The sequence below is a fragment of the Orbicella faveolata genome, unplaced genomic scaffold, assembly GCF_042242905.1.
Source record: "Orbicella faveolata isolate gen_17 unplaced genomic scaffold, um_ofav_v1 contig_46, whole genome shotgun sequence".
Classification (NCBI taxonomy): domain Eukaryota; kingdom Metazoa; phylum Cnidaria; class Anthozoa; order Scleractinia; family Merulinidae; genus Orbicella; species Orbicella faveolata.
In genome coordinates, this window is record NW_028301576.1 from 32,474,137 (window position 1) to 32,497,960 (window position 23,824).

Here is a 23,824-nt window from a genome sequence, read left to right on the forward strand (position 1 = left end):
GTCCCAAGACGTAACCCGGTCAACCGTTTGGCAAGGTTCCCATTTTGACCCATTTCATCTTCTTGGCCAATTCGATGCCGATGTTCATTTGCGGGTAGACGCGTTTACCGTTGATCAGGAGGCTGAGGCACGTTCTCGAATTGTCCAGGATGCATTCTCCATGCTCGGGCCGATGCATGACCGTGTACAGCAATTTGGTGGGATCGTCGGGTTTACTCTTTTTCTTGTACATCGTCACGTCGGCATCCGTTCGATCTCTCATCCTACGCATGTATCGATCTCGTATCGCGTTCATCAACTCGGTACCGGTCCTCGGCGTGAACTCCAAATCGCCCTCTCGCGTCGCTGAAGAGACCCGACTGTATAGGTTTATGGAGGCGTTCACCATGTCGATCCACCAGATTTCAAACAGAAGAGAATCTTTCAAGTCCATCTTACGCGTCGCGGACGGAAACGAGAGGTCGCTGATACCCACTTTCCATCCCGACTCTCTCAACTGCAACGGGTTCGGCAGACGGTTCTTGAAACTGTGGGCCTTGTTGTACGGGAACTCGCTCGTGCTGGCATTGCTCATCAGTTGCACGTAAAAGTCGTCGACAGACTCATTCATACTTGAAGTGCAATGTCACCGAGGTCACGCCCGAGGTAAAGTCCACCAGTCTTCCGTCGTTCTCGGCCAATTGCACCTCCACTATATCCAAGACGTTGCTGCGCACGGGTTTATATTGAATCTGAGTCGGTTCATACGTCGTCTTGAGCGAGTCGTGGGGGACTTCTCTCAAGAGATCCGTGACTCGATTCCCCGTGATGGTGCTACGACCCACATTCGAATACAGGTACATGGGACTGCGAGGCGGAGGGAGGTCCGGATGAACGACGACTCCACGATTGTAGGTCTTGGCGTATTCCTCATCCAAGTAACTGAAGTGCCAGTTGCAATAGGGACTGAGCTGTAACGTCCCGTGGCTGTCCAAATTCCAAAATTCACGAGATCGATTGCTGTCATGGTTGGTCGTCTTTCTTGAAATCAGACGGGACTTTGTCGTTGGGAAAGATCTTGATCATATTCACGTTCAAGTGAACGGAGTAATACGATTCCTCGCGAATCAAACCCAACTTCTTGACCAGTTTAGTACCAAAATACACTCTGGGATGTTTTCTGTCTCCGGACTCGGCGAGGAACGTGTCGGTGTTATCGATAATCAAATCGTTCCCCTCCCATCGGAACACGGGGTAGTATTTTTTCCCGTTCGGTGCTCGTAGACTTTCACCCTCATGATCCATGTAATGATACAGGCGTTCGTGAAAACGATTGATGAGGTATTGCATGAGAGATCTGCCACTCGTCACTTTGTGTCGGTCACGGTTCAGTTCCTTTCCGCTGACGTAAAATGTGACGGGGTATCGATAAGGACGCCACGTAATCCCGTCGTCTAGCAACCTGAACGTTTCAATGGTCCAGTCCAGGCCAAACACGTAGTCGTCGTCGTCAAAGTCGTGCGCTTGAGGGACTGGTACTTGATGCGGTCGTGACGGAGGAATCGGGTAAGACACGCTCGCCAATCCCACTTTCCATTCCTTGTCGGATTCAAACAGGAGCGGATACGGCAGACGGTTCTTGAAACTGTGGGCCTTGTTGTCCGTGAACTCGCTCGTGCTGGCATTGCTCATCAACTGCACGTAAAAGTCTTTCATTTTTTCGTCTTGGGCTTTTGGGTCACGTACAAGCCTTTTTTATCCACCCAACTGTCGTACTTGACTGGCCAACCTTTCCAACGCACCAAGACTTTATCCCCTTTTCGTTTGACGATCTTGTCGATGCGGAACAGATCGTCGTCTTTCACGTCCACCTTTTGCAAATCTTGCGCGTAAAACGTACCATCGACCGCCGTACCGTCCCATTCTTCCACCTTGTACGTGGTGACCTTCCCAGGACGCACTCGGCGTATCACAAACACCTCTTCGGTCCAACCGGGTAAATACCCTTTCTTGAATTGACGGAACTTCTTGTTCAGTCTCACACGATCCCCGACTTTGAGTTGCGGTTTCTTCAATTTCCCTTTTTTCTTTTTTCCGTAAAGAGTCTCCCACACGTCCTTGCTATTGGCTAAAGTCACTTGATCGGGAGCCATCTTGATACTGCGATGATACGATCGATTGTACCCTCGGACCAGATCTTGTAACACGGGTACATACGTCATCGTATTCTTCACGGTGAAGTACCGGTACATACGTTCTTTCAGGGTCCGATTGAACCGTTCCACCACACTGGATTTTGTATCCCCGTGCGTCGAAAAATGATGAATGCCTTTCTGCTTCATCAAATCCTGAAACGTCTTGTTGTAGAATTCCTTCCCGTCGTCCGTCTGGAGATTGATGGGTTTTCTACCTCCTTTCAAGATCTTAGACATGGCTTCCGTCACCGCTTTACCCGTCTTGCTCTTCAAGGGCTGGACCCAGGCGTGCTTGGAAAACACGTCCACCACTGTCAAGAGATAACGATACCCTTTATTGTACCTCGAAATATTGATCACCTCGATCAGGTCAGCCGTCCACTGCTCGTCGATGCCGAACACCACCACCGGGACCGTGGGAAACCGACGACGTCTGGGTTTGTGCAACGTGTACCCCAAATCCCGTTGCAGGACCTCGCGAGCACGTTGTACCGAGATCTTATTGGCCTGGGCGAATCGCGTCAGACCGCCCAGACTACCGGGTCTGGAAGGATCCCGATACCGTCCCAGTAACGTCCCGGTCGAAAGCGGCTTTTGCTTCTTCTTTTGACCTTTCTTCATTGTCGATAAAGTTTGTAGACGCACTGTCTCCACAACTCGAAACGTTGCTCCCGTACCTCGAGATACTTCTTAAATGAATCGGGTTGCCGTTTCAACCACAAGATATAAACCACAAAACGCATCACGTTGGGTTCGACGTCGGTATAGTCAAACACCTCCAAGGGCGAATCGCTGAAATTGTAGGGGATGGGTTCACCCTTACCGTATCGCTCGTAGACACTAGTGCACTTGGAACACAAGGTCGTCCAACACCATCGATCGGCTATGGTCGTACACATTCTCGAGATCAACCAACTCAAAGCATGAGACATAATGATTTGAACCCAATTTTTATTCACACTTTCTTATATGTACAAAAACGTCGTGCCTGATTGGTTCTTACGTAAAAATCGACTCTGATTGGATAACACGAAAAAGAAGGCGAAAAAAGACTTAGTCTGAATCTGAAAAGTATTGAGCATAGTCCGTGTCCTTACAAGCCTGCCCGTACTCATTATCACAGTCTTCCTCATAGGTATCCATGGCATAATATTTACAATTTCTCCAATCACATTTACCGGGTCTCCACTTCAGGGCTTCCTCCTCGTCCCCCTTCACATAGAATGCTTGACGCATACTCTCTCTACACTCACCACACAGGTCATCCTCCTCCGCTTCAAGGGCACGGAAGAAAAACCGATCCTTCCACAGATCACGCTGACGCATGATATCGTAGATCAACTCTTCCAATTTCAGACACGTTTCCTTGTGAGCGCACCTGTTGAACGTCAGTATCTCCTCCACCTTGGGACTCTGGTCCGACTCCCTCACCCGTCCTGACAGGTCGCGAGCGAACCGCAAGGGTTCAAACAGATCACGGATGACATCGCTCATCATGTACGTGAGGTTATTCGTGGCGATAAAACAGGCACGCTCGGCGTCCAGGGTGGGATCCCGACAATGAATGAATTTGAATTGACCGCTACCACTTCTATACATCACGCGACACCACTCACCACAGAACAAAAACACGTGTTCGTTCTTCTTCATCATCTCCAAAATCGTACCACCCCAGTCAGGACGACGTCTCATCAAGAGCTCAAAAGACCACAGACTATCGGGTATTTGACCTAACGGTTCGAAGAGATTGTCAAAAATGTACATGTCCACTTTCGCCTCCGGAATGGCATCGAGATCTCTTAAAGTGTGTACCTTCTGATCCACGATCTGCTCCACGAGGTCCCGAATCTGGTTCGAGTTGCTATAGTAAGTCATCTTGAAACCCGCCCTCAGACAAACTCGTTAAACTTCTTTCCTTCTCGATCCGCTCGCTTCATGATCTGCAAGTCCGACAAATGAGGATAGCAACTACGCACACCCCAGTCAATCAAGTGCCTCTGGAGCCTATAGTACAAAGGAGAGACAAGACGTAACTCCAATTCAATTATCTTCCCGTGTAACGGTCTTTCGCCTTCTTTTTCGATTGTATCCAAAACGTCAGAAGCTCGATTCAACTGTTGTCTAAGATCTTCAAGGATCTCTTGCACGTCTCTCTCATCCAAAATCCTACAGGTCATCACCGCGTCAACAGCAAGTCGAGAATGATTCGCTGCGTCCAACGGGCTCCTTTTATACCCGCACTGTGGATCCACTTTTCACTCCGTACTTTCCTGGATCACGCGCCCTTTTTCAGATCCGCCAATCGGAACGAAGACCGTCACATGATCCCATCACACCACACGTCGCCGATTGGTCGTCAAAAACGTCCATAAAGTCGAACCACGCATTCCATCACGAGTCACTTTTCTCAGCAGTCGTCATGGATTCACACGGCGAACCCGACAGTAAAAAAAGAAAAAAGGAGGCGCGTAAGAAACTGCTCTTACCCAAGAGAGTGGAAGGAGAAGGTAAACTACAATCCACCTTAGATAGATGGTTATTCAAAAAACCTCGTGCCAGACTACGTTTCAACGAACGCGTCCTCTTCAAAGAGATCACCCCGGACTCGGTCAGTTGGACCACCGTCCCCCTCAAAGGCTTCTCGCGACCCTGGAGCGCCTTTTCGATCCAACGTCAAGAATGTAAATGCCAAATGAAAAGTAACCATGACAAGCGAAGGCAAAGACTGACCCCCAGAAACGTGCGAAAAACCACCCACATCCTAGAAAGCATGCAACGTGAAAACACCTTGTTGGGATACTAACTCGTTCTCTATCTTCACAGACTCAAAGCTACCTGCCATTCAAGGCGGATGCATGACCGTGATCAGAGACTCACCTCCTCGAACCATGCAAGTCCTGGAAGCCATGGGACTCGACAAATTCAAGAAAGACGACCTCGTAGAAGTATCACCTGAAGTGGATGACCGAGGAGAATTCACCGAAGTCCAAGTGTTGGAGGAATTCGACCCCGATCAGTTCCTGAACCAACTGAAACCCCAAGATTCCATCTGCCCACGTTGCATGGTACCCCTGACATACGGAAGCGTGCGAACCCCAGACGGTGGTACCTGGGAGTATTACCGATGCCCCTCTTCCAGATTCTACACCAAGTGTTATGTGACCTGCGGCGTCAAAGAGGTTGGCACTTACCTGAGACGCGTCGAAGAACAGACCCACCCCTGCTACAGGAACATCGACCCGGCTCGTTTCCGATGTCTATGCAGCAAGTCCCTGGTCTTAGCCACCTCCCACTCCCAGTCCAACCCAGACAGGCTCTATCTCAAGTGTCCCAAGCGTACCTGCAAGTTCTTTCAATGGATCGACGAATACCCACGAGGAGTCGCCGAAGCCATACTGATCAATGGACAGGACCCAAACTAAGAAAAAGACAGACACAGTTTTTGTAAAAAACACACTCTGATTTTTATTTCACATTATTTACACGTTGGGTAATTTGTCCTCCGCGTCGATCATGGCTCGCATCGTTACTTGATCACAATGGTTGAAAGTACTATAATAAAAGTCAATTGTGAGGACATAGCGTCTCGCTGTCTTCTTCTGTCTCTTAGTCCAAGTGGACTGAAAGGGTTCAAACCCGTAACACAGCATCAGTCAGTGATCGTAATACGGTCCACGGGCGGCTTCACCTTAAGGTCCCATACAAGGTTCTTATATATAGTACGGATCGAGTTGAATAAAGTTCTCCCGAAACACTTCTCGATTCTACGGTACTGGTACATACTTCGGGTCCAGTTCTCCCTCTGCTCGTCCATGAAAAATAAAATCTGGTGAAGCATCACCTCGAGCTGACTGGAATCTTTGAGCTACGTCAGCCATCGTCGGCCCACCAACAAATCCCGGATGGGAAAGTTCATGTCCTCATAAAATCGGGTCCAGGGTGCCTGCATTTGATCAATGGCTTCCTCATACGTAGTTTCAGGCTTTCTCGGTCTGAAATTGTTCTGCAGGTATCTCTCCCTCAAGGCCATATTGACGCTCAATACAAGTTTAAAACTCAGAGTGAAGATCGGGGGCGGCGCGGATTCGCCTTATGAAGATCCGTCCAACCAATCACAGATCGAGACCAAGTCACGTGTTACCTCAGACCCAGGGGATAGGGGGTATCCCCCTACCACACCCACTCATGGTAGGAGACTGGACACCATCATACCGTGTGTATAAAATAAGCGAGTTGGACCGTTCACTTTTCACTCTGAGTTATTTTTCAACTTGTATGAGCGCCTATAGAAGACTGGATACTCTCGTTGGTGTGGCTCCTCAAGGTACCAAGTGAGTATGGAAGTATTAGAGCAGTGTCACATAGAGTTGATTACCTGGGAAAAGCGGGTGAGAGAGTGGATGAAGGACGAAGAAGAGACCCCTTTGTACAGGGACCTAGAACAACTTTTAGGTTTTATCGAGGTGGCCCTGGACCAACTAGATCTTTTGGGGCTGGAAGAGAGGTTGGGGGTCCTTGATGAGGACGACACCAATGATTTGGTGATTCATATAGACTGGGTCCGAAACACTTACCGTCAACTGCTTCATTTTTAGCCATGGAACAACCCCTTCACTGCCACGTATGCAAACAGCTGAGACCCTCCTGCTGCCTACCGATCCTAGAACTAAACAGAAATGGAACCCACACCCAATTCGTACGCGCGATCACGGGACCACTCAGAAAAGAATGGGGACTAGGGTGCGTCTACGCCACCTGTTGCGGGGCCATCTACGGGTTGTACTACATTAGGGAAACCAACTGTTACGAACCCGTCTTCCTGGGAAACGGTTACACCCAGGCCCTGTCACGTGTCAATCACGTCAAATCGTTTATTGATTGATATCCCGAAGAAAAAGAGGGCGCCGGTCAATAGGACCGTGCACATGTCCCACCCTGTAATAAGTGGAATGACCAATAAAAAGTTGTTTTTTGTTCCATTTTCAGACTCCATGTCTCGATTTCCTAACCCTCAATGTCCATGGTGCAAGGAAGGATACACTTTCAAACACAGTATCAGAGACTACTTCCTGACACCCTGTTGCGACCAATTCTTTCACGGAACCTGCAAAGCCCTCCACACTGAGCGGTTGAAACCCTCCGAAAGACTCTGCCCTCATTGCAAAGCCGTGAATTTCGGACTGCCTCCCGATGACAACCCCAAAACCAAGTCCTAAAGAGGTAAGCGCTTCGATGGTCTAATGGTTAAGACGTTGAGTTGTGGCCTCAAAGACCCAGGTTCGATTCCTGGTCGGGGCATTAAAATTCTTTTTTCTTTTTTATTCCCTATAGAGACGATGAAAAAATCACGCAACAAACCATGTACATTCTCTCTTTAAAGGATCTTTATTAGTTTTTGTTACAGGCATGAATAAAAATGTTTTTTTCACTCCTCTGATTCTGGTGGTGGTGTTTTTACAATTTGTTTGACAAATGCACGGTACGCCAACTCGTCTCTGTTGTCCCAACTGCTCTTCCACGCTTCCCATCCGTCCTCAAATCCATCCGACAACTTCTCCAAACACACAGGGTCTTTAAACGAGACTGACTGGTCAGCAAACATCTTCTCAGACAGCATTCTTCTGAACCTCATCACCTCATCCGCCAGCTTTGTCACCTCTTTCCTCAGGAGGACATCCATAGCGTGAGAAACGGCGCATTTCATTATCTTTCCAAGAATACCGTCATGAACAGCATCCATCACCCTCGCGGCAAGTTCTTCTATCTTCTCCTCTTCAGAAACACTATTCACCTTCGTCTCGCTCTCCTCTGAAGACATCTTCTAGTCGCCTAGCTCAAAACAACAATACTCACTCCCGCAAACCCTTTTATTCCCATACGAACCTCGATTTCATGCACGTGACAACCTCGATTTCAGGGATTGGCTATCGCCTTATTTGGACATGCGCGTCACAACCTCGATTTCAGGTTGTCCCATCTGCGCATGCGCCAGTTTTCGCGAATATCGCCATCTTGGATTTACAAATTTAAGAGAATGTATGGGAAAATAGTGGTCACGTGGTATCATCCCTGGCTCCTGATTGGTTACTGCCCAAATAAGCGTATATGACTACTCATAGTTTTTTGCATTGTTATTTTTTGTTGTAATTAATTATGGGAACAAGTACTTTACTAGCTGTTGAAAGTGCCAAAATTGTAATTTGTAAAAGTAAACTTTTTGATTTTTATGGTGAACTTGGATATATGTTAATTCAATAGTCTTCCTTGTCAAAATAGCAAAACTTAAATATTTCTTTTCTGATTGTTATAACTTGCAGATTGGGGACATTGCACCAGATTGTGTCACTTTCTAAATAATGGATAAAGTATACATGTAACCAAAAACAAGTGAATGTGAAGTACAGTTTGAACACAATGGACATCTCAATCAGCACAAAAACATTACTGGCTCATGCATCTCAAGTGTGGAAGTCATCAAGTGTTATTTTAGTCAAGGAATTGGTGGTCTAGTTTACTTCAAGACAATGGAAATGAAATTCTAAAGAGAAACTATTTGACATATAACAAAGTGAAGATGAAACCATAGTTCAAAATATGATGGTATTCAATGCCAGTGGAATGACATTTCTTTTAGGAAAAATTACCTTCTCAATTAATTTGTATTGATTCGGGAAGGCATTTATCTCCTAAACTTTGAGATTATTTTGAGGCACATAAAATCTATAGTCATGCACTGCTTTAGGAGATTAACAACAACATTAAAGCTACTGTTGAATAGAAAACATGATGATCTTGATGACAATATTCAGTAGAGTATTCAGTTGACATTAATTATATGCTGTGCAATTTATTATTTATTATTGTCATCCTTCTCTCCCTATGAAGAACAGAAATAATAAAAATAGCACATGTCAAATTACATGTCGAGTATAGCGCTTTTAAGGTTATTGTACAGAAACATCTCTTTGTACAAATTGGGCACAGTATGGTCTGCAGCACACTCATTAACATAGAAATCAATCGAGACTTAACAAAGAAAATAGAGAAATTTTGAATTACCTTGGTTTATTTCTTCTCATTACATGCATCTCACAGGTTTTATGGGTGAAGGTCCAAAAAACTGAATTAATGAAGGTCACAACTTCATGTAGTCGACAAATTGGCCTGTTGTAAATACTCTGGATGAATCGGTCCTTTGCTGGAATTCTGTTTTTGGTTTAAAACCGCAACATGGCGTGTATTTTGCCAAATATTTTAGACTACGAGTAGTCCCTCTTTCGCTTAGTCCGTCGTGCGTGACGCAAAAGAAAACCGTGAGAAAAAAATGGCAGCGCAAAATCCTGGAGGCGAAGAGCACGCGAACGGAGGGACTACCGCCTAAGTCCAAGAGTTTGAATTATGCGTTGGTCTCACAACGCAAAAATATTATTGGCTCATGTTAGGAGCGTTGACAACATGTTGTCAACATTCGAGATACCTGTGACGTCTTGCAGGAATGTTTTGGAACCGGAGCAAATTGAAACGGTACCAGAGCAAATCGAAGCGTTGGATTCGAGCTTCGCAAGCCCTGATGTTCTTGCAAATCTGCCACCAGGCTTTGGAAAGATTTAAATTTATCCAGTGTTTTGTTTGGCAAAGCTTTCTGCCTCCAACTCGACTGCGAGCGTGTTAGTGATTTTGCCGCTCAACAGCATCGTCTAAGTCAGCGACTATAAATTCACTGAGCTTGGCCTTTTTCTGCCGTCCATTTGAAAGATTGAACCGGCTTCTTACTTGAAACCGAACATTCACCTGAAATTTTCCGATGCTATCGGCAAACATTTCACCGCAGTTGGATGATCTCCTATGTATAATGTATAGTGTATAATATAAATAAATTCTCGGTTGAAACTCTGTTCAAATTTTCGCAATAACTTTTAGACGCAGCGAAAATCGTTACAAGAGGCCTCTTTCGCCATCTTCTTTTTAAAACTTCTTTGGCAGTTTCGCTGAACGGCATATGTTTTTACCTGGCTACTTGAAGAGTAGAGTAGAGCAATTTTACTCAGATCTCCTGGGGCTATTGATAACAGGCGATAATACGAGGACGTCAAGATGAGAAATCCTACACCGAAAAATCACTCGGCTGTGAAAGGGCAAACTCTTGGGCTTTGGAGGTAGTCCCTCCTTTCGCGCGCTCCTAGCCCCCAGGATTTCGCGGGGCCATTTTTTTCTCGCGAATTTCTTTCGCATCACGCACGACGGACTAAGCGAAAGAGGGATTACTCGTAGTCTACAAATATTTAAAAATCCTTTGTTCCACGGAAGTTTTCCACAGAGACTTTGTGTGCTTTCTTTAGGTATGCAATTGTTTCTATCGAGTAAATTTGAAACATTTTGTTCCTTTTAAAGCAGTTGGAAAAGACTTCTAAAAATTTAAAACACTGCGGTGGACTTGGTTTCACCGAGTGGGGAATAACTGCTGACTATGATGATTGTCATAATGTAACACCAGGAATGTTTAAGAGTGTTGTCCGACTTGAGAGTGGACCGAGGGATGGGCAAAGCTTTTTGGTTAAGTGGGGGAGGGAGTGGGGGTTAGTCGAGTGGGATGTTAGCAAAAATATATGCCATGAAAAACTTCGAAACTTTGAAATTTTTGCTGTAATTAACAAGAAATCATGAATTATAAAAATATTAGTCAAGTAAGTATCGATTACACAATGATAGTGCAACAGTATGTTTTGTTGTAACATTTAATTGACAGCTAGTTATTGTTAAATGATGGTGCAATAGTTTACATGTTGATGGTGCAATAGTTTAGTTAAATAGCTCACGTATGATGTTGTTGAACAGTGCAGTGGAGTAACGCGAGGTGAATAGTGGTTACAATTCTCTTCCATCAGTGCATAATTGTTTCTTGCTGTGAAAATGTCGAAAGGTAAGGGACAGCCGAAACTGGGGAACTATATTAAAATAGACTATATTTTTATAATCTATTTTCTCTATTGCAGAAAGGAAAGACTTTAGTAAGAGTAAATGTTTAAGGAAAAATAGTAGTACCGTGGAGGAAAGAGTTTCAAACACAGGTTTGTTGTTGTCACTTTCAGTTGTAAAGTAAAAGAGATAAGCGGTAGAAATAGCAGCATCTTGCGAGAAAAATGGTAAAAATAATAACCTTTATTTTTGCTTTACTAGGCAAACAAAAGCAGCAAATTAAACAACAGGAAATCTTTACTGCCAATCCTGAAAATTCTTTTAGTGAAACAGGAACGTCAAAATCTACAGGTGAGTGAAATGTTATTTCTGTCCGTCGATGGTTTCTGAATTACTAAATTTTCCTTACATACTTATTATCTTTTTGCTTTTTAAGATAAGCTGGTTGGATTGCTCTACCGATGTTGTATTTAAACATTTTGGATGTTGTAATAAATAACTGTTTGACTCGACTTGTAAACAGTGTTTACTGGGATTTCTTTTTTTTTTACAGGCGAAACTGAAGAAAAAAAAGATGAAACTTTGAAATCCATTGACGACTCTTTTTGCACTGGACAAAATGAAGGTACCAAATGTCACAACTATGTTATTTTGCGTCTACATGGTGAACTGAAACTTTAATCTACCAAAAGCCGTTAATGATTACAGGCTTCGGGTTAACAACTAATGGCTTTATACAGGACCATCATTACCAAATGTACCGGAAAATAGTCATTGTAGTAAATTATGCTAAATAAGTAATAAGTCAATCCACTGATGGTCTAGAAAAAGGCTCAGCAGGTTGTAACAATTCAGCTCAATTTGTTCAATACAAATATTTACAAGATCAAAGGCTGCCACCTCTTTAGATCATGGAGGTTTTGAAACAGCCAGTAAAAGAATGATACTAAATCTTATTTAGTTTTAGTCCGGCTGTGACTTGGCAAGAAGCATTAAAGGTAGTTTTTAACTCGGAATATGTTTATTATTTTCCAAGTTGTGGTGGTGAAACGGTTTCACTCCATCACTCCTTCACTCCTGTACTCCTTGACTCACTTCCCATTAGACATGTGGAAACCCGAAGGGGGGAACTCTCATATGAAAAGGCAAGAAATGCTCTTCAGAAAATTACAATTTAACTCCTGACGGAGACTAATGTGGACGTTGCCTGAGCTTCATTACACGGAATAAGTTCGATTATTAGCCACTGTTCAATAAAGGATTCCTCGCGCAGTTGTAGATCCAACTCGGGTACTGGAGAGATGAGGGAAATCTAGCCTGAAAACAGAAATTAAATTAGAGCGTAGATCAGAATCCTTGGTTTGCAATCGAGACGACGAGCATCCCCGATCTTACATATTGTTATTTCCCCGCCGGGTTTCGAACATGAGCAGTGTAAGGCCATTTTAAAGTTTCTTGCAGCGTGTCATGTTAATTATTTTTGAGATATAGAAATTGAAGGTGTAACGAATTTTCCACAGTAAGGAAAAAACTTATGGTTCTTGACTTAGCGATTCTATTCAGGAAAAGTGTTAGTGGTTTTTCATTGACAAACCTACGCGATATTGTAAGTTCCAAAGCAATCGTCTGAAACAAATGATTTATTTTAACAGGATTGGAATTCGTAGATTCTTGCGTAGCGAGTAAGCACTGATCACACTGTGCTACGTGCACATAAGAATTTACTTGGAAAACGGTTACCTATATAATTAGGTACAGAAGGCTCAAGTGCCCCATAATACCGTTTCAGTATTATTTTCCAAGTTCAGTGGGTCACAGCCACTTTGATTTGTATTCAAGGTGAACTGCTATCATTGCTTTGTTACAGGTGAAACTAAAAAAAAGGGAGATGAAAGATTGATATCTCATGACTACTCTTTCTGCACTGGAGAAACGTCAGCGTTAACTGATGGTACAGAATGTCAGAATTGTGTTATTTTCCGTCTACATCATAATGTAAAACTTTAATATCCCAGATGCTGTTAATAGCTACAGGCCTTAGCCTAACAACTAATGACATTACCAAAAATCGTGATTACCAAATGTGCTGGCAAATAGTCATTTTAGTCAATTATGCTAAAGTAATAACTTAATCCGCTGATAGGCCTAGAATGATTGGGGAGTGTGGAACAATTTAGCTCAATTTCTTTAAGACAAATGGTTAAAACATCAAAGACTGCCAGCACTTTAGAATATGCAAGTTTTAAAACAGTTAGTAAAGGAATGATACGAAATCTTATTCTCTTTTTTGTAGCATCTTTTAGTGAAGGTCAACTGAATAAACAGTTTGATGGAGATGCAAAGGAATGTGATCATCTAAAGAAAGTTCCGATCTCTGGATATATTCATGATACTTCACCAGTAAAGCCGAGCCGCAATAATTATACATATTTCAACTTTAAGTTTCAAAGTACAAATGGTTTCTGCGATGGAGTGTGCTTTGATAAGAGTCTCTATAATCAGGTGAAGCAAAAAGACGAAACGCAAAAGAGTGTTAGGCTCTCCAACTATTCATTGAAAAGGTCATTGCAAAATAGCAACGACATGACAATTGTCATTAATAAACGTACTAAAATTGAGAGTATTTCAGAGTGCCCATTTGATCACCAGGCACCTTCAAAACGATTTATAAAAATCAGTGAAATCAATAATATTTCAGATTTCACTTTAGTTTCAGTTATCGGGAAAGTACATATCAGATCAGAGTAGAGTGAAGTTAAGGTTCAGGAGTGGTCAGTAATGAAATTGGATTGTAATATAGCGGACGACACCAGTGCAATTAAACTTACTTTATGGGACAAAAATATCCCCTTAGTCCAAGAAGGGCAAGTATACGAAATTGTCAATGCAAGAGTTCGCTCATTCCAAGGAGAGAAATATTTATCAAGTAATTTTGACACCATCATTACTACAGTGAAATCGGATGTGCGGAATATGATAGTTGTTCCACAGCTAATGGAAAATGAAGAGTCTCTTTCACTGAATACTATAACTGTCAATCGAATTGCTGGGGTGCAAGAAATTCAACGCTATGCAGTTTGCAACAGTTGTCACCGTAGACTGAGCAATCTTCAGTCAGATCTAGGTATTTGTGATTCTTGTGGGTTAAGTCAAATCAAGACAGCTGCAGATGAAACACACTTCAGTGTAGGGGTATTCATTGGCGGAGAACACAACGTTCTTTTAAGGGTTCTTCAAGATCAAGTGGAATCTTTCATAAAGTTGTATAATGAACAAGCAGAATCTTACAACAAAATTAATGTGGAAAATCCCACAAATTCTGAGATTATCGCTGCATTTTTGGCAGCACGCGAGTTGAAAATAACTTTCAACACTAAAAGTAAACTGGTGTCTTCGATTTTATATAGCAAATAAGATAAAGTAACATTGCCTGTTGTTTTATTTAGGTTAGCAAGGAGTTGTAAAAGTTATTGCTTTGCAACGTAAAGAAATGGAAAAGCATTTCCTTGCTGAATCTTACTTTGTTGAAACTTAATGCTATAAGATATGTGTATAGCAAGTTAAGAGATTGATTTGTAGAATACCCAATATTGTTTATCGTCTAGAAATTGTTTCCGTTTTTGAAAGTGTAAGAAATAATTCATTAGTGAAAAATATTGTAATATCACTGAAATGCATAATGTTTAATAAACTGTTGAAAATTGTTCTTGTGTTGAATATATACAGTTCGCTATTTAAAACTAAACAAATGCCTTAGTGAAAAGTAGAAGAACCGAAGCCAAATGGATAGTTATAGAAAACGACCTTCGACCCTGGGAATAGGATTAGCATCCTACATAGTATAGTCTGTAGTTGCTTCATGCCGGAAATGAAGTCCAAAGATAACGAAGAATCTTGTCCATTCGGGAAATGAAGCCTGCGTGACAACTAAGATATGTGATGCTTTATTTAACTTTTATGTTATCTTCCTTGCTCTCAACTGATTTCTTTTTTCTTACAAAAGTTCCTATTGTACTGTCAAACATAAAAGGACCCCAACAAGAACAAAAGTTCCTGTGTGATCAATTGGGAAAATTGATGGGTAAACAGTTCTAGCCACACTTCTTTGATATCAAGATAAGAAATAATTTTTTGAACAATAGCCGATATACAATTGCAATAATAACTGAAAAAGGTAAGTCACAAAATATTCTTTCTTTTTGAAATGCGCTCTTCAAAAAAGTATGCATAAAGTCATTGTCCCAGAAAACAAAGAAATGAAAAAGACTTAGAAATTAACATCGTAGAAACATGCGGACAGCCTTGGTTATAGTCCCCACAGAAAAATAGACTTTTTTACATATAACTGGACTTTGATAGTTGCCGAAACATCCACTTATTTTAAAAATGAATAATTATAGCTATGTCAAAGCAGTCAGTTGGCCTGATAACAACCCGTCCCATTTAAAACGAGATGGTATCAACAGGGGAGGTTTGATAAATTTCGTTATTTTGTAGCAGTGTACGTCTGCCTCAAAATAATGAAATAAAGTTTCAGTATAAAAAAATATAGTTCTGTTGTAACAGTCCTTGATTGCACATAAAAACATAGCAAAATGTTTACAGATAGAAATGGAGACATGCGAAGACGCAATGGAGAAACAGAATATGTAGGCGACACATTTGAACAAGTGCATAAACAACTCCTTAAAAGGAAATATGATGTGCACAAACAAACTAGACAATGGCGCATACAACGGAAAAGATACAAGGAATACTTGGCGTCATTTTAGACCTACTGGACTAAAGGATAGAATTTCTTTAAAATTGTTATTCTTAAGAAGTAAGAAATGTTGATAAGAGAAAGTATAAAAAAAAAGAAGAAGAAAAGGCATATTCTTTATTAGATCGTTACAGCGACAATCATAGAGGGCAGACCTAGTTAGAAAAAAGCAAAAAGAAGCGTGCTAATAACTTTGCTAAAAAACAATAGAGCTCACTATACAACCGGGAATAGGTGTTAGCACACAAAAATAATTACACAATCCGTGGAACAATACATGAGAAACGTAGACAAATGATGTAAGTAGCAAGATCAAGAAAGATAGGGATACAGTTGCCTTCATAAAACGTGTAGCCGCTCATGATGTTATGTTATCATGAGAAAGTAGATGGAAAAAGAAAAGAATAAGCATTTTCCAATGGAGTCTGACTAATGCAATCGAAAATAATATATCTACTTGGAAAAAGTGCCAAAAACAAGGCTAACCTCATTCAGTAACCACTATAGGAATTGATAATATAAATTTAGATTGAAATGCAGTGAAGAGAGGAATGCATTGTAAACGTACAGAAATGATCTCAAAAAGATAAAAAACTACAAAAAGGTTAACAAAATAATTGGAGGATAATCAGCACTCAAGTGGTGGCTATATATGAAAATTCTTGCAATATTTATCAAACCACAAGCCAGTAAGGTAGCAAAGTACATATGCCTGAGACCAATAAAATAAAGCTTTAATAGTACGGTTCGACATTTAACGCTAAACGAATGGCTTAAGTGAGAAGTAAAAGAAGCGAAGCAAAATGACTAGTTATAGACAACTACACTGAAAGTAAGATTAACATCCTACACAGCTCATGTAGCATAGTCTCAAGTTGCTTCATGTCGGAAATGAAGTCCAAAGATAACGGAGAATCTTGGCCAGTCGATAAATGAAGCCTGCCCGGCGAATAAGGTAGATAATGCTTTATTTCACTTTGATGTTATCTTCCTTGCTCTCAACTGTTTTTTTTTTTGCAAACATCCCTGTCACAGTATAGAAAATAAAGGGACCTCAGTAAGAACAAGAAGTTCCTGTGTGATCAATTGCATTAATTGATCGATAAACAATACTAGCCACAGTTTGGTAACATAGAGATAAGACCTAATTTTTTGAACAATAGGCAACATACAACTGCAACAATAACTGAAAGAGGTATATCACAAAATAGTTTTTTCCAAATGCGCTCTTTAAAAAAGTGTGCATAAAGTCATTTTCCCAGAGAACAAAGAAGTAAAAAAGTCCCCACAGAAAAATAGACTTTTCTACTCGTAACTGGACTTTGAAAGTTGCCGAAAAATCCACTTATTTTAAAAATGAATAATTATAGCTATGTCAAAGTGGTCAGTTGGCCTGATAACAACCCGTCCCATTTGAAACGAGATGGAATCAACAGGGGAGGTTTTGAAAACTTCTTATTTCGTAGCAAAGTACATCTGCCTCAAGATAATGAAATAAAGCTTGAGTATAAAAAAATACAGTTCTGTTATAACAGTCCTTGACTGCACGTAAGGACATAGCAAAATGTTTACAGATAGAAATGGAGACATGCAAAGACGCAATGGAGAAACAGAACATGTAGGCTGCATGTTTGAACAAGTGCATAAACAACTCCTTAAAAGGAAATATGATGTACATACAAAAACAGACAATGGCGCATACAGTAGAAAAGATACAAGAAATACTTGCGTCATTTTAGATCTGCTAGATTAAACGAGAAATTTCCTTAAAATTGTTATTCTTAAGAAGTAAGAAATGTGGTTAGCAGAAAGTATAAAAAAACGAAAAAAGACATTTTTTATCACATCCTGATAGCGACAATCATAGGATGCAAACCTAGTTAGAAAAAAAACAACAAAAAAAAAGCGTGCTAATACTTTTACTGGAAAACAGAAGAGACCACTAGACAACCGAGAAGAGGTGTTAGCACACAAAAATAATACACAGCCGATAGAGCAATGCACGTCAGAGCTATACTGATGCTGTAACAACAATATCAAGAAAGATAAAGATAAGAATATGAAAATTGTTGCCTTGACAAAACGTGTTGCCGGTTATGTACTTATGTTATCAAGAAAAAGTAGACGGGAAAAGAAAATAGTAAAAATTTTCCAATGGAGCCTAACTAATGCATTCAAAGATAACATATATACTTGGAAAACAGCGCCAAAAACAAAGTTAAAATAACTTTAAAAAACATCAGTAACCACTCTGGGAACTGATAACATAAATTTAGATTCAAATGCAATGAAGAGAAAAATGCATTGTTAACATAGCAAAATGATCTCAAAAAGATAAAGGGCTACAAAAAGGTAAACAAAATAAGTGGAGGATAATCAGCACTCACTTTGCTATAAATGAAAATTTTGCAATATTTATCAAACCATAAGCCAATAAGGTTGCTGTTCACTGTTGCCAAATTGGATATAAAGATGCCTTTGTAGGTTTTAATTTTCAGTCATCCAGTGAAATTGGTTGACATAGTTAATACAAAATGGAAACCCTAAACAACCGTCTCTTTCTGTTGGTGTTACTTGCATTTTCTTTACAAGGTTTCCTCTTTTTTGTAACTTTGATATATTATAAGACAAGAGACTTGTCTCTGCGTTTGAATTGAAACTCAAGCTAAAATTTTAAAATGGTTCTACGGTAGATCCATAGTGGATAATTCAATTACTTGATTTTTATGATTAATAAAGTAGTATGCTCTGCAAAGGGCCTATCTCCAATCTCGGCCCCAGGGTGCTTTTTTAGCCCCGCCTCAAGCCAAAGAGCAAACGCAACAGCCAATCTACGTTTTTGTCACTCAAACATCTCAGAACCAATAACGTCTTTTTATGCAACACAATGACATCGTTTAGCATTCCTGTATAAAACGCCAACACCCTGCTTGTTTTGCGCCATTGTAACATTGCGCTGCAAGTTCAGTTAATTGTTTTTCTACGTTTTATTAAGATGGGTAAGTTTAAAGCTGCGTTTGTCAAGAAATTTACACCTCGCAAAATGAATGCAGTGCAAATTTAAAGTTTCTTCGCACTAGGGCACTTTAATGAAGTAAACCGTATTACTTTTTCTCTAAATATGTCAATCGTCGTTAGAAAACCGATGTTGCTCCGTTAGCCAAGATAATTTCTAATGGTTTTAAAATGTATATTTGTCTTCTAGATCAACAGCAAATCAACATAAAGATTAATTCAGACGAGTGTACGTATTTTATCTTTAGTTTTCTATTTTAAACTTCTTTGCTTTACTTACGTGAAGATTTGATTGCTCAACTTCATCTTAAAGTTAAAACCTTTATCTCTATGAAACTTTTCAGTGCCACACGAAGTTCCCATTGCGGAAGAAAGCACTTGTAAGTACATATCATTTATATTCTTACAAACTTACTCTTTTTTTGTTTTCAAGGTGCGTTTTGAAAAACTTTGTAAGGAGTTTATAACATCAGTTTTCTCGCCCCAAGATTACATAAGAACCAGATATCATTTTGCGTTTATTTTGGTACATGTCAAGTTCCCTTAATCTTACTTTTATTTCTTTTCACATTTTATTCTAGTTTTTGCGCCATTGGATGATCGTAAGTATTCCGTTTTATTATATTTTAAACTGCTTTCTTGATATAAAAATTCGATTGCCCTATTACGAATAAACAATGGCAATTATAATCGCAGTTATTATCGCCCTATGAACTTTTTAGACCCAATTGCATTGGATAGTTCCAATTATTTATTTGCTTTGTTACTTTTTTTCAAGTTACTTTTACAACTTAAACAGGAATAATTAGATTAGCTGGTTGCCGCCTGATTGAGAAAAGAGAAGATTTCTTGAAATTGTTTAGTGCTTTATATTTGAGCGCATGCTACATGTAACCAATAAAACCATTCTCCAACCAAATTAATCACTGTAATCTTAGTTTTATTTGTTTTCATATTCTTAAGTTTTTTTTTGACTTTAATTGTTTAGAAAGTGAAAAAGAATTCTGGCTTCAACTTTGCGCCTTAATTTGTTCTTCTCGTAAAAACCTACCCTGTACATTTGAAGTTCCGGTACGGCTTTCTTCCAGGCCTTCGCAGTAAGATTGATTTTCGGTAAAGTATCTCATTTAGGCTTAGGAACCGAAACCGTGCAAATGTTCACTTGCGAACTGAGATTAGCACAAAAACTCTTGCGAAAAGAGAGAAAAGCAACGAAAAGAAGTTTGAATCGCAACTTAACGCCGATATGTTCTGCTAGATACAGAATACTACTAAAATAGAAATGAAAGTTGCAATAATCTCCATACACACATTGATATATATTTTCTACTTGGAATCGATGGGGAAAGTTGGTAACAACAAAATTTGCAAAGGTCAAGCTTATCAAAGTGTAAATCAAACGCCCTTGTTTTAAAACCACTACCTCCATGATCACAGTTACTACCTCCTCCATTGCGTTATTTGAAACTAGGCAGTAATTAAAATGCTTAGAGTCAGTGAACTTGGAATCTCGGTTCGTGCAAGTTATTCAATGTAAGGGCCCCTTTAGCCCTTTGGCACATGGATGGTCACCATAAACTGGTGAGGTATGTGTATTTGCCAAAATTGAAAAACAATATTTCACCATGAAAACAGCTCGTGTTTCTTTCAAGGGTGAATTAATGAATTAATGAATTCGTTTCCGGAAATTTGATTATATTCATTGCTTTAATATTCCATTCTTGAAGTGAATATTTCAACATTGAATGGCGACTTGATTGTTGATTGGATTGTTGTCTGGCTTCACACAATAAGCATGTGGGAATTTGGCCACAATTTGGATAATTTTGACTGCAACTGGTAAACTGTCATATGTCACACACTGTTTTCTCATCATTTTGTTTGTCACTTGCTTTTCTTAACCCTCTCATGATAAAAAACAGAGAGGCAGAGATTTTAGTGCACTCAAAAGGCTCAAACTGCTGCTGGCAGAAGAGAAAGTGGGGAAAATGTTACCCAGTTTTTGTTTTTATGGAAATTAGGGATATTTTGTTGCACTAAGTCAGGCATCATGAAATCAACATTTTTGTTTTGAATCAAGTTGCCATTTCAACATTGAAATATTCCTTTCAAAAATAGAATACCGTAAATGAATTCATTAATTCACCATTGATAGGAACACTTGAAGTGTTTTGTTTATTTGCTATTTTCTCCTTTTGTACATCATGTCCATGTTGCTTTTTAGGTGGAAATTTGTCATACATGGGTGTATTGATGGATTTTCTAGAAATATCGTTTTTTCGATGCAATGGAAACAATCAGGCTGACACTGTCCTTGACTTGTTCTTGGAAGCCGTCAATGTCCATGGTCTGCCATCACAAGTAAGATCAGATCATGGAGTGGAAAATGTGAATGTTGCTTGGTACATGCTTACTCACCCAACAAGAGGACCAGGAAGGGGGAATATAATCACTGGGCCAAGTGTACACAATCAATGGATAGAACGATTGTGGAGAGACTTGTTTGCAAGCTGTATCTACATTTATTATTCAGTATTCTACTTTCTTGAGGAATCTGGGCATTTCGAGTTGTCCTACAACATCCACGTGTTCTGTTTGCATTACACATTTCTACCAAGAATAAATCAGCACCTCCATGATTTTGCAAGTTCCTGGAATGATCACCCAATCAGAACTGCAAGAAACAAAACACCAAACCAGCTTTGGATAATTGGTTTAATTGACAATGAAAGAGTCATGGAAGTTTCTATGGAGCAACAGGTGGGAGAGCTTTCTTATCTTATTTCCCTCAACATTTGTAGGCCAATGACAATCTCTTTGAAATGGCTTAAGGATGTTCAGCGTTAAAATATTATATACCTCCCCATCTTCAGAATTCTATACAGGAATTCTAGTACACAGCTTCGTTGATGAATAACTTTTGTATGTATAAATTTACTAGCATTCTTCGTGAATGCTGTTCACTGATTGGCTTTGCTACTATCTATTGTTGTTGATTGTAAGTAGCAGTTATCGAGAAAATGGCACCTGCTTCTTCCTGTTTGCAAAATGTTTTTAGTGACTGTAAAGATTTGGATAGTCTTGTTGTTAGTTTTGAGCATCTAGTTGCTTTATACCAAAACAATAAGATTATTCACTTGATTATTAGATCCTGTTATAGTTGACTTGGGCTTTGCCCTCATCAACTATCACACAAAAGAAATCTCATGCTCATAATCTAATTGTTAAGTAGAATTTAGAAAGATTATCAAAGAAAACAAATTGAGATTGCTTTACACGTCTCTTAAAAATTCAGTCCCATCAAAGTGAAAGCTACCCAATTTCTAATCCATTGTGGCCAACAATAATTATTTTAAAATTATTTAGTGGAAGATTTTCTCTTTGGGATGTTTTTGTGTATCTAGACAACAGACAGGTTTATTATAATAATTTCATCGGTTATTGTGGCATATTTTTGTGCTAATGGAGAATTCAGCAGGCTAAAATATATTTTATCTCACTGCCGTGGACCAATCAGAAACAAGAAAGTAACAAAGCTAGCCAATCAGAGCTGCAAATGAGGGCAATCTATGAAGACTATCACCCATCTGTAATTTCCTGTTCTTTTCATTCATTTTGTATAAATCTTGCCTTAGCAGAATTGGGATGACTATGGCATAGACTGTGATGGGCCCCTTCCAGAGAGTTGTCGAGATGAAGGAGGCTGTGATCATCCCGAATATTCCGAACCCACTAACAGACAGTGATTATCATGACCTGATCCATGCCATAAATCCAATGCAGAATGACAATAGTTATGGGATTGATGTGTACTTGAGTGCTTGCAACTTTGTTGTGGAGAGACTCTCATTGCAGTGAACAGTCAATCTCTGGCCATGACTGGCAGGAGGTGTTAGGAGTCTAAATTTGTGATTCAGAAGTTTAGTCAGAGAACAAATTTGAGAGAAAATAACCCTCTAAAACCAAATCCTGGGAATATTGTGTTCTGGCATGCCAGTTCCAGCACTAAACCAGAGCAATGATAACTGTGTTTACTGTTATCTCAGTGCTAATCAAGATACAGTTTAGCAAATACTTGTTTCTCTTTTATTGATGACAAATCAACTCATTATCAACTCATTGCACTAGGCACCTACTGGTATCTGTGTGTTTCTAACAAAGAAGTAATGTTGTGTAAATCCTATGTTATCTGGTATAAATGACCTACTGGGTACTTCCCACCAATTTAACTACATGTATGTATCCCATGTCATTTTAATCACATGATTCATATTTGAATGCCAATGTGGCTTTTTACATAAAAAAGCTCTAATAAAACTGGAACCTAAAAATTTATAACTTGAAAATCTCTGAACAACAAGAAAACAACTAAAATTTACCATTTCAACTGAAATGCAATAACACAGGCCTTTTACATGCAATTAAAACCATCATATGATATCCTTATATTTCTGAATTTCAACATTGCAAAAACAAACACAACAGTGAAAATCGTACCCTTGTATGATAAAGACACATTCATGCAAATGAAAATCCTTTTGACCCATATCGGATTGCAGTGTCCATGCAATTCATGAACTCCTGATATGTATTATGGCCAATGGGAAGCAATAAAGACATGAAACAACACTCTGATGTTGGTAACTTGCTGCTCTCATTTGTATTAAACTTAACCACCAAGATCTCTTTTCGTGGAGGTAGGAAATCCCATCCAGTCCAGAAGCAGCACAAGTCATTCAGTTGTGTCTCACCTGCAAGTTTAAGGGAAACATCCATGACCAAATTATTTTTTAGTGTAATGATTATTGTTAGTGGACACTGGTTGTGTTCTATTGCAGTTTTATGAATGTGTTTGGTTCCCTCATAATTGACATTGAAGTCTATTTTTGTTAAATTTTACAGTTATGTTGCAGACCATTAATGGACAAAGACCTTGATGAACAACACTTCCTTTAAC

The 23,824-nt window shown here is 39.9% G+C and overlaps 2 protein-coding genes, 1 long non-coding RNA gene, 1 other non-coding gene and 2 pseudogenes across 5 annotated transcripts; 4 read left to right on the top strand and 2 right to left on the bottom strand.

The window, feature by feature from the left end:
* Nucleotides 1–208: 208 nt before the first annotated feature.
* LOC149099793 (uncharacterized) lies at nt 209–1,793 on the bottom strand (annotated as a pseudogene).
* A 1,308-nt stretch (nt 1,794–3,101) lies between these two features.
* Nucleotides 3,102–4,516, bottom strand: LOC149099794 (uncharacterized). The gene has a single exon (XM_089277014.1). The coding sequence runs from the start codon at nt 4,047–4,049 to the stop codon at nt 3,228–3,230; it is 822 nt and encodes a 273-aa protein (XP_089133140.1). The 5' UTR covers nt 4,050–4,516; the 3' UTR covers nt 3,102–3,227.
* Nucleotides 4,517–7,400: 2,884 nt separating this feature from the next.
* Nucleotides 7,401–7,472, top strand: Trnah-gug (transfer RNA histidin (anticodon GUG)). Its single transcript has one exon. It is a non-coding gene; the product is annotated as a tRNA-His (tRNA).
* Nucleotides 7,473–11,357: 3,885 nt separating this feature from the next.
* LOC149099796 (uncharacterized) lies at nt 11,358–19,547 on the top strand. Of its 2 annotated transcripts, XR_016203480.1 has the most exons (5): nt 11,358–11,441; nt 11,644–11,715; nt 19,058–19,096; nt 19,212–19,247; nt 19,449–19,547. It is a non-coding gene; the product is annotated as an uncharacterized LOC149099796 (long non-coding RNA). The 2 variants fall into 2 exon arrangements; XR_016203479.1 differs by having other exon boundaries at nt 11,412–11,715.
* On the top strand, nt 13,287–14,795 carry LOC149099797 (uncharacterized; annotated as a pseudogene).
* Nucleotides 19,548–20,397: 850 nt separating the features above from the next.
* On the top strand, nt 20,398–23,313 carry LOC149099798 (uncharacterized). Its single transcript, XM_089277018.1, has 3 exons — nt 20,398–20,453; nt 21,092–21,627; nt 22,506–23,313. Exons 2-3 carry the CDS (start codon nt 21,109–21,111, stop codon nt 22,611–22,613), a joined length of 627 nt encoding a protein of 208 aa, XP_089133144.1. The 5' UTR covers nt 20,398–20,453; nt 21,092–21,108; the 3' UTR covers nt 22,614–23,313.
* Nucleotides 23,314–23,824: the final 511 nt, after the last annotated feature.

Excerpts from the sequence above, each read along its gene's own strand:
- LOC149099794 (XM_089277014.1), bottom strand. The coding sequence starts at position 4,049 with ATGACTTACTATAGCAACTCGAACCAGATTCGGGACCTCGTGGAGCAG.
- LOC149099798 (XM_089277018.1), top strand. The coding sequence starts at position 21,109 with ATGGGTGTATTGATGGATTTTCTAGAAATATCGTTTTTTCGATGCAAT. Across the intron at positions 21,628-22,505 it reads AAGTTTCTATGGAGCAACAG|AATTGGGATGACTATGGCAT; the intron begins GTGGGAGAGCTT and ends TTGCCTTAGCAG.